Source organism: Pelophylax lessonae (genome assembly GCF_965119305.1).
Source record: "Pelophylax lessonae genome assembly, chromosome: 13".
NCBI classification, from domain to species: Eukaryota; Metazoa; Chordata; class Amphibia; order Anura; family Ranidae; genus Pelophylax; species Pelophylax lessonae.
In genome coordinates, this window is record NC_138780.1 from 97,205,008 (window position 1) to 97,219,191 (window position 14,184).

The 14,184-nt window shown below is 40.0% G+C and overlaps 1 protein-coding gene across 1 annotated transcript in view; it reads right to left on the reverse strand.

Annotated features, from left to right (window-relative positions):
• The window catches only part of SCFD1 (sec1 family domain containing 1), a 326,499-nt gene that overhangs the window by 67,275 nt on the left and 245,040 nt on the right, over nt 1–14,184 (reverse strand). The window contains exons 16-19 of the mRNA XM_082275124.1: nt 9,290–9,360; nt 5,235–5,314; nt 5,061–5,123; nt 2,845–2,920 (exon numbers count right to left, since the gene is read on the reverse strand). Of these exons, the coding sequence (XP_082131250.1) occupies nt 2,845–2,920; nt 5,061–5,123; nt 5,235–5,314; nt 9,290–9,360 (290 nt within the window). The remainder of the gene's footprint in view (nt 1–2,844; nt 2,921–5,060; nt 5,124–5,234; nt 5,315–9,289; nt 9,361–14,184) is intronic.

Below are 14,184 nucleotides of genomic sequence, written 5' to 3' on the forward strand. Positions count from 1 at the left end.
TATTCAATCTCAGGGAGCGTAAAAGGATTACAGGGCCACACAATGAGATTGGAAGAGAAGCGGTTTAACCTTAAGCTGCGTAGGGGGTTTTTCACTGTCAGGGTGGTAAGAATGTGGAACTCTCTTCTACAATTGGTCATATCAGCGGGGAGTATTAATACTTTTAAAAGACTCTTGGACGTGCATCTCAAAGAACACAATATACTGGGATATAGGAAATAATTATCATCACTGACAAACACACCTACACAGGTTGAACTGGATAGACTATTGTCTTTTTTTCAACCTTAACTACTATGTTGGCTAAAGCATAACTTCAGTCATAACTTTTTCTAGTGTTTTATGGAGTGGGGTTATCCCCCCTCCCAGCCAGGACATTATTGATGCCTGTGTTCATAGCTGAGGAGATGGAAAACCACTATTGTCCCAGGGATCACTGTCACTGGGAAAGCAAGGGTGTCACCGGTACAGGAGTCCAGAATGACATACTCAAAAAGGCGCTGGGAACTTTTAGACTAGCATGTGTAGTGAGATGAGGGAAAACTAACAAGCCTAAAAGCTCTGACAAGGCAGCTCCCACAGCAAGGCTGCCCTTGATGGGCACCAAACATTAGCTTAAACCATAAAAATACATAAACGACCAGGAGACCAAAACCTTAATAAATAAGTCCAAGATAATTTTATTTGTCGGCAAAAGAAGGTAAAAAAAAAACAGCCAATGTATTTTAGGGGCAACTTAACTCTGCTTTTATCTGGGCTCAACACAAAATAAACGCTCCACATGGAGTAAAAACTTGACAACAGTTACTAAGCACCAATGGAGCACACTTGTTTGGTGACAACTGACTTAGGCCCCTTTCACAGCGGATTCTGCTTGCTCAGCGAGGGATCGCTTTGCTGATCCCCTGTTGAGCAGCCAAATGACAGGTCCATGCCCGCTCCGCTGTGCAGAGCGGACACGGACACAGTTCCGCTCTCCTCTATGGGGAAATTGGAAGATCAGGGACTACCTGTACATTTCCATCCGATCCGAAGGACGGATGGACTATAGGACAACCATCTGTTTTTTTGCGGGCAGGATCAGATCAGATGGCAGCAGGCATGGGTCTGCTGATATTTGTTGCTCCATAGAGGAAGGAGACTAGAGGGCTTGATCATGGGGTCCACCTGAAAAACTGACAGGCGGACCTAATTGGACAGGCCTTTAAGTGGGGTACACACTATAAGAAAATCGGGCGAACAATTGTCTTATTTTCCTCGTTGTTTCACAGCAAATCTGAACCGATAAAAGGAAATTCTCGTACGACAAAGGCTTTTTTTGTTGTTTATTGTTGCTGATCATGCGCAGTCTTTCTTTTCTGATTTTTCTTGTACAAAAATCGTACGAAAATGGTACACATTAAACAAAAATCGTTAGTTTTTTCCTGTATGAGAAAAATTTTGGAGTTTGTCCCTTCGAGAATTTTCGCATGAAAATTCTGAATTGTCTGTAGAAAGTTCTGTACACACTATACGAAAATCGTACTAAAATTCTTTGGACGAAAATGTTCGCCCGATTTTCTTCTAGTGTGTATGAGCCTTTACAAGGGATTTTCCCCCTATTCGCAGGTATTTCCTCTTACATGCTGTTGTATCAGGGGATCTCCCTGATAGGGAGAAAAAGACCAATATAATCCAGATTGTATCCAAAACTCAGCAAAAGGTTTTTGCTGGGGTTTTACTTACGTAAAAAATATTAAAATAATAAAATTTTAAATTTTTACATTTAAAAAAAAAAACCTATAATAAAATAATAAATATACAAAGATGTGCAAGGGAGGTGAGTAAAGTACGTGTTTCTAAGGAATTACAGTAAAACTGTTGCTTTGCATGCATAGGCCCAGCCTAATATTAAGATGATTTTACTTCAACCTATAGAGATCCCATGGCTTAAATCGTAGTGCACTCCTTTTTAACCAGATTACAATTTGTGTCATGAGACAAGTGTAACAATTAAGCACACACATGCAAGGCATATTTAGGCAATTAACTGCTGTGAAGTTCTATGCAGCTTTAATAGTGTTATCAATATTATTAGGTCAGAGAATCCATGCCAGCATTACAACTTCATCACAGCTGGGGAGCCAGAAGCTGCCTGTATTTGCTGTCAAATCTCAAACTCCGGACTTGAAGTTGAGAAATGTAGGCAGCCCAGTCTTGTCCCATGGCTCTTTAAAGCTGCTTAATCTTATATTGATGGCTGATGTCTGTAGTATTATGTTTGGCGTAAAAAATACAATATTGTGAAGCTCTAATTTAAATTTCCATAGACACACACATTACTAAATATATATATTCACATCTTGCAGCTGACGTTCTGGGAAGAGCAGACACATTTACTAAGGGCACAGCGGGAGATGTGACAGAAGGTTCTGTACCCAGTGCGTGTATCAAATGTCCAAACACATTCACAAAGCTTCTTGTTTTGAGCAGCCAAAACAAACAGGATAGGGGAACTGGGCAGGATAGGAAGGCAGCTGCATTAACCCATATGTAGATGTGATGGATGGGAACACAAAGAGTTTCAGCAGTACAGAATTCAACAGTGGAATGGGCAACATTAGTATCAGTGCAATTACCATTAAACTGAATGCAGGCTGTGTGTTCTGTGCAGGACTGGGCGGCCACACAGCTGTGTATATGTGGTGCACCACAGTATAATGACATGCTGAAGACAGGGCTAAACTTACATTAAACCCTATCTGCAGTCACTCAGCACATGCAGCTCAATTACTCTCTCATCAGTGGTAGATGAGATTGTAGTTTACACTTGTCAAAATAAAGCCTACTCCATAGTTTGTTTACCTGTTGCTTTAAAACCAAGTTTTTCACCCCCTCCATGACCAACTGCGACCCTGAATTCATGACTCTGGAGAGCAGCCTGGAAGTAGAAAAAAGAAGGCAGGTTATAAAGAGATGCATCCTCTGTGCCAGATCCTCCACCCTGCACAGGCTGCAGAGAAGACCATCATTGTACCTGAATAAACAGTGTGTAGCTTTGAAGGCTTCAGTTGTGGATGTGTCTATGTAATCTGTCTGACAGTATTGGGAGAGGGAGCATAGAGGGACAAGAGATCCTCTGTGGTGAAATACCAACCTTGGCAGCTTTTTCAGCTTCCCATGGAATGGCATAGAAACACTAATTGGGATGGAATATGAAAGTCACAACACTACTAGGAGGGCTGCAGCCTATTTTTCGAGAGCAACAGGTCACATACAGGTGACTGTTGCAAAAGGAGAGGACATTATGTAGTATAACTCGTAGAACAACTATTATGTAGGAAACATAAAAGGGGGTTTTCTAACTTAAAACCATTAGAATGATTTGACTTATCCAATAAGTTTCAAGTGGAAAGTTACAACAGGTGATTTTTGATACCGTGGGCAGCCATGTGGCAGGAGGAATAAGAAGGATTTCCACATATTATAATATTCTACATGTTATTTTAAAATACATTAATTATTTTTTGTATTTCTCTACCTGCACCTAGCTATAGAAGCCTTTGCAGTCAAACTTTACAAGATACTAATTCAAAAGCAGGGTCAGAACTGGGTAAAATCAAAATGTTTATTTTAATATGAAAGCAATTAAAAACTCAATGTTTTTTTTTTTTTTTTGGTATTTTTACAGTAATTATGAACACGAGTGGAATTTTAGTTGTGGAGAAAAATGAATGCTATTGGCTTAGTATTCATATTCCTAGCAGCAAATATGTACTTCATTTTATAGTGACAACATTAAATGCTAGGAGAAGACTTTACATTTCTGTTTTTTAATTACCCCGTTATATCTATCTGATGTAAATGTAACTGTAAAGATGTTCTTGCTATAGCAATATCAGGTTGTGCGATGTTATATAAATTTTGCCTTGCAAGGGTTATTAAGAAGTACAGCTCCTGAGATCCTTTCCTGTGTGTCTTGTGCTATCTTCTTACCTTCTCTATTCCCATAATTATGTTGTTAGAGTCCTTAGTACAACTACAGTGGCAAGTGCACCAAACAAAGATGCCACCAGTCATGTAATAGATATCTGAGAGACCCAATACAGTAAAATTACTATGTGGAGGCTTCTGATGAGCCCAATTTTTCGTGTGCTGCTGTGGTTTGAAGATTCTCAATATACTGCAAGCTTACAAATTGCCTTGCTTTTAGTTCTATGGAGCAGTGGAAGACTAGCATAATGATATGTAAAATTAATGAATGTTGAGTGGCCTATTATCATATATATATGTGTGTGTGTGTGTGATCGTTGTGGGGGGTGTATCACTATCATGAGGAGGACTGGTACTACAGTATAACCCTACTTGTTGCGTAAAAACAATCCCATCTACACAGTGCAAGGATTTCTAGAAAACTGAATTGCAGTGTTTTATGCAATGCAGTTGTCTGACATGTGTTCAAGTCACTTTCTAATTCCAGAAAGCTGGGCTGAAGTATCTACCTGCTATAATGATGATAGGATAAATCATAATTTTGTAATAAATTATTAACTTCTGGAAAAGGCCTTTTAAATTGACAGATAAATGCATCCTTGGGGCATTCTGTACACAAAGCATTGGCATTGTTATATATTTAATTACTGGTCGGTTTTAGAATATCAGATGGCTGCAAACTTAAATAGAAAAGTCATTTTTTTGCTATAACCTTATTTGACAAATTGAATTCTGTAGCAATTACTTGTGTTATATAAATTTAATGTGTCCTTTAAGGACTCTCAACGTGTAAGAGACAGACACAACCCCCAAATGTATGCACTGCCTGCACTTGTTGCAAATAAGAAAAGAAAAATGGTGACTGAATTCCTATAATACCGTGGTTGCTGTAAAATGAGCAATATATTATCAAAATATTCAATATGGTGTTGAAAAAAATGCCATTGAGTGTGTACATTTTCTGTTCTATTTTACTTAGTACCCTTTTACCCCTACAAACATTATTACAAATTTTGAAAGCTAGGACATTTCATTTAATAAACTCCAACTAGTAAAATACACGCTAACAACACAAGTACATTTCTTACCCTTTGGATTTAGTTGCAGAAAGCCCATAGCTTGTCGGTGCTGATGCCATCTTTGCAAATGCTCTGAATTAAAGAAAAAAAAGAAAAACAACTTAACAGGCCATGTTACTGTACTAATAAAAACTGCAGCTCTTTGTGGTAACTACAGAATGCATAAATAACTGTACAACTTACTTCCACTGTTTGATGTAATTTAAAGGTGCCAAATTGCATCCTGCATCCTCAAGTGCCTTTTTATACTGATCCAGATCAGTCTGATACAGGGAGATATAAGAAATAACAAAAAATAAATGTACACTAACAGGAGTCCTTCACCTACCAAAACCCTCTGCTACAACTGAAATTCATAAACTACAGTTGGGCTCATATTAAAGCCAAATAATTTTAGAAGATTTTCAAAGAAAAAACAAAAAAAAAATATGAAAGCACTTAGAAGACATGCAAGATGACACTCAAGTTATGCCATCTAAAAAAATACATTCTAGGATAACAATGGTCAGATGGAGATATAAAAACATCATTCAATTGATGGGTTAAGCTGTATAACTATTGAAGAATAAGGCTGGCCATACACTATACAATTTTCTTGTTCAACTTTCCTTTAGATTTACCAAAACCATGTAATATAGGGTCAAACCTAAACACTTTCAATTTGTATGCAGTCAGGCAGGCCCTTGCACTACGTAGTTTAAGGTAAATCTAAAGGAAATTGAATAAGAAAATTGTATAGTGTATGGCCAGCCTTAGATATATAAGGTAATCATATACATCAGGTAAAATAAGTATTGAACATAGCACTATTTTTCTAGGTAAATATATTTCTAAGGGTGCTATTGAGATGAGATTTTCACCACGTCAGTAACAACCCATGCAATCCATACATACAAAGAAACCAAAACAAATAAGTTCAGTAAATAGGTTATGTGTAGTAAAATGGAATGACATAGGGAAAATGAACTTAACATATGAAGAAAGGGAGATGCAAAAAGGCATGGAAAGCCAAGATACCAGCTGAAATCTATCAGTAATTAGAAAGCAATCCTGCCCCTTCTCATTGCAAATTAATATCAGCTGGTTCAGTCTCAACTGATGGCCCATAAAAGGTTGTCTCATTACCAAGGTGTCACATAAGAAACATATGATGGGTAAAAGCAAAGAGCTCTCTCAAGAACTTTGCAACCTTATTGGTGCAAACATTCTGATGGCATTCGTTACAGCAGGATTTCTAAACTTCTGAATTTTCCAGTCAGCACTGTTGGGGCCATAATCTGGAAGGTGAAAGAACATAATTTCACCATAAACCAGCCATGACCAGGTGCTCCTCGCAAGATTTCTGACAGAGTGAAAAGAATAATGAGAAGAGTTGTCTAAGAGCCAAGGACAACTTGTGGAGAGCTTCAGAAGGACCCTGAATTAGCAAGTACAATTGTAATGCACTCAACCGCAATGGTCTGAATGCATGTTCGCCAGGCAAGACTCCATTGCTGAAAAAAAAAAGCACGCTGAAGCTCGTCGTAAGTTTACTGCACAAAATGTAGACAAGGCTGTGAAATACTGGGAGAATATAGTCTGGTCAGATGAGACCAAAATTGAACTCTTTGGATGCCATAATACACACCATGTTTGGAGGTCAAATAGCACTGCACATCACCTCAAAAACACCATACCAACAGTGAAGTTTGGAGGTGGGAGCATCATGGTGTGGGGCTGTTTTTCAGCATACGGGACTGGCAAACTTCATTTCCTTGAAGGAAGAATGAATGGAAGAATGTACCAAGACATCTTGATAAAAATCTGCTGCAATCTACCAGGATGATGAAGATTAGAGTTCATAGAAGAGGCCCACAGACCTTTTTAAAAGATTTGAAGATGGTTTATGTAGAAGAATGGGCCAAAATCACACCTGAGCAATGCATGCCACTAGTTTTTTCATACAGGAGGCGCCCTAAAGCTGTCATTACCAACAAAGGATTTTGTACGAATTATGAGATAAATTTCAGTTAGCCTGTTCAATACTTTTTTTCCTGTGTCATTCCATTTTATTACACACAGCTTAATTTCTGAACTTATTTGTTTTGGTTGCTTTGTATGAATGCATTCCATGGGTTGTTACCAACATGTGGTGAAAATTTCATGTAAATGGCACCTTTAGAAATATATTTACCTAGACAAATGGTGACCTGTTCAATACTTATTTTACCCACTTTATCTTCTGGAATTATATCTTTTTATCTATAAGACTTTAACCCCCTTCGCATCTAAGGGTAAAACATATGGTAAGAGCCTAAGCACAACTTTGCAACGCGTTAGTAAGACTGTACATCACAGCTATTTTGTGCATCCTGGTGGTGGTGATTTATACCTTTTTTTTTTTTTTTTTTTTCAGGACAAATTGAGCTTTCAGTTGGTGGTAAATAATAATGGATATCTCCTGATTTTTTTTTTTTTCAAAGGAAAACTGTCCCAAAACAGTAAAAAATAAATAAATTTAGCTGTATATTTCTTCCTACTACCATAACCTACCACCAAAGAACCCAAAATAAATTCTCCTGTTCTGTATAGTCAGTGATATTGCATATGTGTATGTTAGTTGTTGTTTGTACCTGTAATACAGCCCAGAAACAATAGTGCGCATTTTGCTTTTTTTTATCCCACCTAAAAACACACTGACATGAATTTAAAAAATGCTTTAAAAAAAAAAAAAAAAAAAATCCTGCCCAAAATATACTGACCATGACCTTTGCCCCTTACTTGACCCAAGCACTAACTTAAATCAAACCTTGATCTAGATAGTTTTTCTATATTTTTTTTTTCCTTTTAGTCCCGGTTCACACTATTGTGATGCGGGAACACTGTGAATCTACTGCGTGTTCCCGCATCGCATTCGCAGCACAGGCAGTTCACATTGCCATATGTGAATTGCTGGGGGTGTCAATACAAAGTTAATGACACCACAAGATCATCTCGCATATCGCAGTGCGAACTGACAGTTCGCACATGAATCGGATCGCACTGGTGTGAACCACCATGCGATCCGATTCTACTGCGGACCAAAAAAAGGGTCCTGTGTGAGTTCAATGCGATTGCAGTGCAAATTCAGCCATACAATCTGTATGGCTGAATTCGCACCGCAGACATCGCATGTGATTTTAGGAGCAGTGCGCTCCAAATCCCATGCGATTGTCTGTCATCACAATAGTGTGAACCGGGACTTATACACAGTTATGTTTTTTTCTCTCTGCAAGGAGAGAGAGAGAGAGAGAGAGAGAGAGATATACAACGTATCCCTCTCCTCCTTTTAGAGAGAAAACTCACAGGGGCGGGCTTCACAGTGACTGATCACTGTAATAGCCAATCAGAGGCTATCACAGAGATTAGGTGACCGGAATCGGGAGATCCGGGTCCCGATCATTAGTACGGGACCTGGGGCTTCCGGTGAGACCCTGGTCTCTATGTTGGGGGCGCGCTCCCAGCACAAAGACAGATATGCATATATGTGGCCCCTTGGAAAAAAGTCCAGTCCAGTGAGGTTGCAAATATGTGTGCTGTCGGTGTGAAGGGGTTAAAGGCTGGGTTCACCTTTTCAGGCAAATTTCACTTTTAATAATAAATAGAAGCCTTTTCTGCCCAAGTCATCCCAATGTGCTTACATAACCCATGGCAGCCTTAAAACTGCATTTCTCTTTTTAAAAATTTCAAAACACACCAACTTCACTTTCAAGTCCCATTCATAGGCAGGGTAGTGGGAGCACACATTTCTGGTGCTTTTTCTTTTCTGCATAAGGCAGGCCATTGATTGAAGTTATAAAGAATTTTGGCACATTGTGGTTTGCATGGTTTTCACCATGCATTTAGGCACATGGCAAAATGAGGGTTGGCTTCCATGTTTGGGGTGCTGTTAATTAACGGCACCGCAAGTGCGACACCAGTTTTTTTACATGTTATGGGAACATGCAGCTGTGCACAGAGCCTCACTGTAAAAGCATTCTGGTATTTATTATTGCCACCCTCCGACTGTTAGTACACTTGTGGAATGAGGTAAAGAATAGAAGCTCCAATATTTTTTTCAGTAAAGGATTACTCTGAGGAATCATCTGTATCCCTGGTAGATTTCCATTTGCACATTTCCAGCTTTCTTTTTATTCTAGACTGTGACACTATAAAACAATCTACAATTCATTCATGAATGTATTGGAAATATTTTCAGCAAAGTATAGTACTGGCAGTACCTCTGATGGGGGCTGTGCAGACGTGATGTAATAGATCAAGAACAACCGCATCTTGTCTTCTGGAGTTCCAGCTACAAACAAACAGCAGGATATATATGAACACGTAAAACACGCAATAAAAGAAACCATTTGCTGCCTGACCACAAGTAAATGGAACAATAAATTACCCCCAAGTCGAGCATAAAGTTTCAAAAGGTGTATGTGTAAATAGTTTGTAGTTAATTCACTCAGCTTTAGTGGCTGGATTACTGTTAAATGCACCAATATGAACATATGTTGTTTTTAGAGCATGTTGAAAAACAAACAGTCCTGCTAAGAACAAAATGAAAAAGACCTATGTGACACAAACTATTAGAAAAATTACAAGGGCTTACCACTTACATATAATAGTAAAACATTGGAAAACCCTGCCATTAAAGCTAAAGCCAACAGGTCTCTACATGAGCTTGTTGCCACTATGCAGCTTTCTCTAAGTTAGGAAAAAAACTGCAATGGAGAGGAAAAAGAGGCCTATAGTTAAAAAAGACAATATGCAAGCTTTCAGCTGGAGGAACTGAAAATACTTTGTGGATGACAGTATAGTACTGACCAAAGCAAGAGAGGAAGTAGGAGAGCAAAGATACCCTGCAACTGGTGGCACCACTTAGAGAGGAAAATGTTCCTCATGTCTGAGAACTGGTTCACCTTCCAAAACATTACGGATTCTGTTTAGACACTTTTGAGAGTTAAAGGCTTTGATTTTGTGTCAAGAGCATCAGTTTGACATCTGTTTTAGATGCTTCCAAGACCATTCACAATTCATTGACAGGTGCACTTGCCTTGCAGCTGACCTTCCCTCAGGCATGTAATAGAATGGAAAAAGCCCTCTGACCCAAAGCCTATCAAACCAGGCTTTTATACATCCTTGCCATTCTACATACATGGAGGGGGGGACCATCATCTCTACTTCAGTAATACAGTAGTGTCTTCTCCCTGGACAAGAAGGTAGCCTCAACAGATGGGTGTTGAAACCAGTTCTGTGTGCAGACTGCTTTTGTTTTTGACTCTGTATCTGTCCCAAGTTGCAGCCTATATAGCTAGATTCATATGCAGAGGCTACATGAACCCAACAGCTTGTCAAAATTTGACATGAGTGCAGGTGCGGGTACATGGAAACTAATGCAGAATGTGTGAGTGCACAGATGGGTAGGATCATAATAAACCAGATTTAAGCCTAGCTTAGGACAGTTGCTGCCATTTGCAGACAGAGCCCTGTTAGTAAACCCTGGCTGTTCCTATCAGAGACTGCATCCCTTCTGTAGGGGACTTTTTGCCCAAAGGCCTGGGAAAGTCTGAACAGCAACGTGGGCCTGGGACACGGACACCAAGAAAGGGTCTGGAAGGCAGAGAAAGGGGAGGTGGCTAGCAGGTTAAGGACCCCAATACCCAGCCTGTGCAGCGGGGTTCTGCAACTGAGGCTGAGTGAGCCTTAAGAGCCAGGTTTCTTGGAATTTTTTGTAATTTGTGTAGAAAAACTTCTGCGTGGGTAATCTGTTTTTTGCTGGCCTGAAACTTTGTTTTTTCCTGTTTAACCACTTGCCTCCAGTGCATTTTTACCCCCTTCCTGCCCAGACCGATTTTCAGCTTTCAGCGCTCTCACACTTTGACTGAGAATTACTCAGTCATGCAACACTGTACCCATACAAAAATTGTGTCCTTTTTTTCACACAAATAGAGCTTTCTTTTGATGGTATTTGATCAATACTGGGTTTTTTATTTTTTGTGCTATAAATAAAAAAATACTGAAAATATCGTGAAAAAACGCATTTATCTTTGTTTCTGTCATAAAATTTTGCAAATTAGTCATTTTTCTTCACAAATTTTGGCCAAAATGTATACTGCTACTTATCTTTGATAAAAATAACCCAAGTAAGTGTATATTATTTGGTCTCGGTGAAAGTTATAGAGTCCACAAGCTATGGTGCGAATCATTGAAAATTGATCACACTTGATCACACCTGATGTACTGAAGGCCTATCTCATTTCTTGAGACACTAAAAAGTCAGGAAAGTACAAATACCCCCCAAATGACCCCTTTTTGGAAAGTAGACATTCCAAGGTATTTAATAAGAGGCATGGTGAGTTTTTTGAAGTTGTAATTTTTTCCCACAATGCTTTGCAAAATGAAGATTTTTTTTTTTTTTTTTTTTACAAATTGCCATATTAACAGGTTATTTCTCTCACACAGCACATGTATACTTGCAACTACACCCCAAAACACATTCTACTACTCCTCCTGAGTATGGCGATACCACATGTGTGAGACTTTTTCACAGCCTGGCCACATACAGAGGCCTAACATCCAAGTAGCAGCGTCCGGCATTCTAGGAGCACAAATTACACATATAATTTCCTGACAACCTATCGCACTTTTGAAGGCCCTGGAGCACCAGGACAATGGAAACCCCCATAAAATGACCCCATTTTGGAAAGCAAACAGCCCAACATATAATTTTTGAGGCATAATGAGTCTTTTGAATATGTCATTTTTTTCCACAAGTTTTTAGAAAATGTGGAAAGAAAATGAAAACACATTTTTTTTACAGAAAGCTGTCCATTTATGCAATATTTCTAACACAGCATGTACATAGAAAAAATTGCACCCCAAAATACATTCTGCTATTCCTCCTGAGTATGGCGATACCACATGTGTAACACTTTTTCACAGCCTGGCCACATACATAGGCCTAACATCCAAGTAGCGCTTTACACAAAGTTGTCCATTTATCCACTTTAAGACTGGGCCGATTTTTGACACTTGGTGTTTACAAGCTAAAATCATTTTTTTTGCTAGAAAACTACTTGGAACCCCCAAACATTATATATTTTTTTTAGCAGAGACCCTAGAGAATAAAATGGAGATCATTGCAATATTTTTTATCACACCATATTTGCGCAGCAGTCTTCCAAATGCGATTTTTTTGAAAAAAATTCACTTTTTTGAACTAAAAAATAAGAAAACAGTAAATTTAGCCCAATTTTTTTCCATAATGTGAAAGATAATGTTATGCCGAGTAATTAGATACCCAACATGTCATGCTTCAAAATTGCGCATGCTCACAGAATGGCGCCAAACATTGGTACTTAAAAATCCCCATAGGCAACATTTTAAAAATTTTTACAGGTTACCAGCTTAGAGTTACAGAGGAGGTCTAGGGCTCAAATTATTGCTCTCGCTCTAACGATCGCGGAGATACCTCACATGTATGGTTTGAACACCGTTTACATATGTGGGCGGGACTTGCGTATGCGTTTGCTTCAGCGCGTGAGCTAACGGGGACAGGGAGCTTTAATTTTTTTTTTTTTTTCCTATTTATTTTATTTATTATTTTTTTATTTTTACACAGTTTAAAAAAAAAAATGTTTTGATCATTTTTATTCCTATTACAAGGAATGTAAACATCCCTTGTAATAGAAATAGGCATGACAGGTCCTCTTTATTGTGAGATCTGGGGTCAAAAAGACCTCACACCTCACAACTACACTAAAAAAGAAAAAAAAAAAAAATTGTTGAAAGAGGAAAAAAAAAAAAAGCAAAAAAAAAAAGCGGCCCTTTAAACCGGTTGCTAGGCGTAGCTCCGGTCCTCCAAGACCATAGAGTCGAGTGAGGGCCATCTTGCCCTCACTCGACTTCCTGTCTCTGAGGATCCGGGACCGGATAGTTTTCCCCGCTGCCGGCGGGTCCGGTAAGCTGGGAAAACGTCTGGGACGCGGCAGGAGGGGCACTTCTTCCCCTGCACCATAAGGGTAATTCTGTGGCGAATCCGCCACTGGGTCCACCCTTATCTGAAAGCCGACCGCCTGCCGTTTCAAAAAATATCGGGGTTATGGGGGCTATCTGCTGCCATAACCCCAGTATTTAGCTTTTAATGGCCGACGCATATAGTCGTTAGGCGGTCAGTAAGTAATTGCATGTATATGGCAAACAGGTGACGATGACTGATGGGGTGACAGGTGACGATGACTAATGGGGTGACAGGTGACAATGACTGATGGGGTGACAGGTGACGATGACTGATGGGATGACAGGTGACAATGACTGATGGGGTGACAGGTGAGGATGACTGATGAGGTGACAGGTGATGATGACTGATGAGGTGACAGGTGATGATGATTGATGAGGTGACAGTTGACGATGATTGATGAGGTGACAAGTGACGATGATTGATGGGGTGACAGATGATAATCACTGACGGGGTGACATGTGACGATGATTGATGGGGTGACAAGTGACGATCACGGATGGGGTGTCAAGTGACGATGATTGATAGGGTGACAGATGACGATGACTGATGGGGTGACAGATGACGATGACTGATGGGGTGACAGGTGACGGTGATTGATGGGGTGACAGGTGACGGGCGATGTTCACTGATGGGTGACAGGTGACCGGCGATGGTGCACGGCGGTACTGATGGCAGTCTCTGGTGACAGGTGCACTTTAGGCTACGTTCACATGTGAGCGTACCGATCGTGGGCAGAATCACTGCGATTTTGCCCGCGATCCAGAAATCATTGCAAATCGCGGGGCGCCTGTGCGTTGCCTGTGATTTGCAATAGCACCCCAAACGCTGTGCGATGTTGCTGCGATTTCCGCCTGCCGAATCGCGGTAACATCGCGCAAACAACGCATGACGCCCCAAAGAAGCTCTTGTACCTTTTTTGGGCGTCATGCGATGTTTGCGCGATGTTACCGCGATTCGGCAGGCGGAAATGGCGGCAACATCGCACAGCGTTTGGGGTGCTATTGCAAATCAGGGGCAACGCACAGGCGTCCCGCGATTTGCAATGATTTACGGATCGCGGTCAGAATCGCTGTGATTCTGCCCGCGATCGCTGCGCTCACATGTGAACGT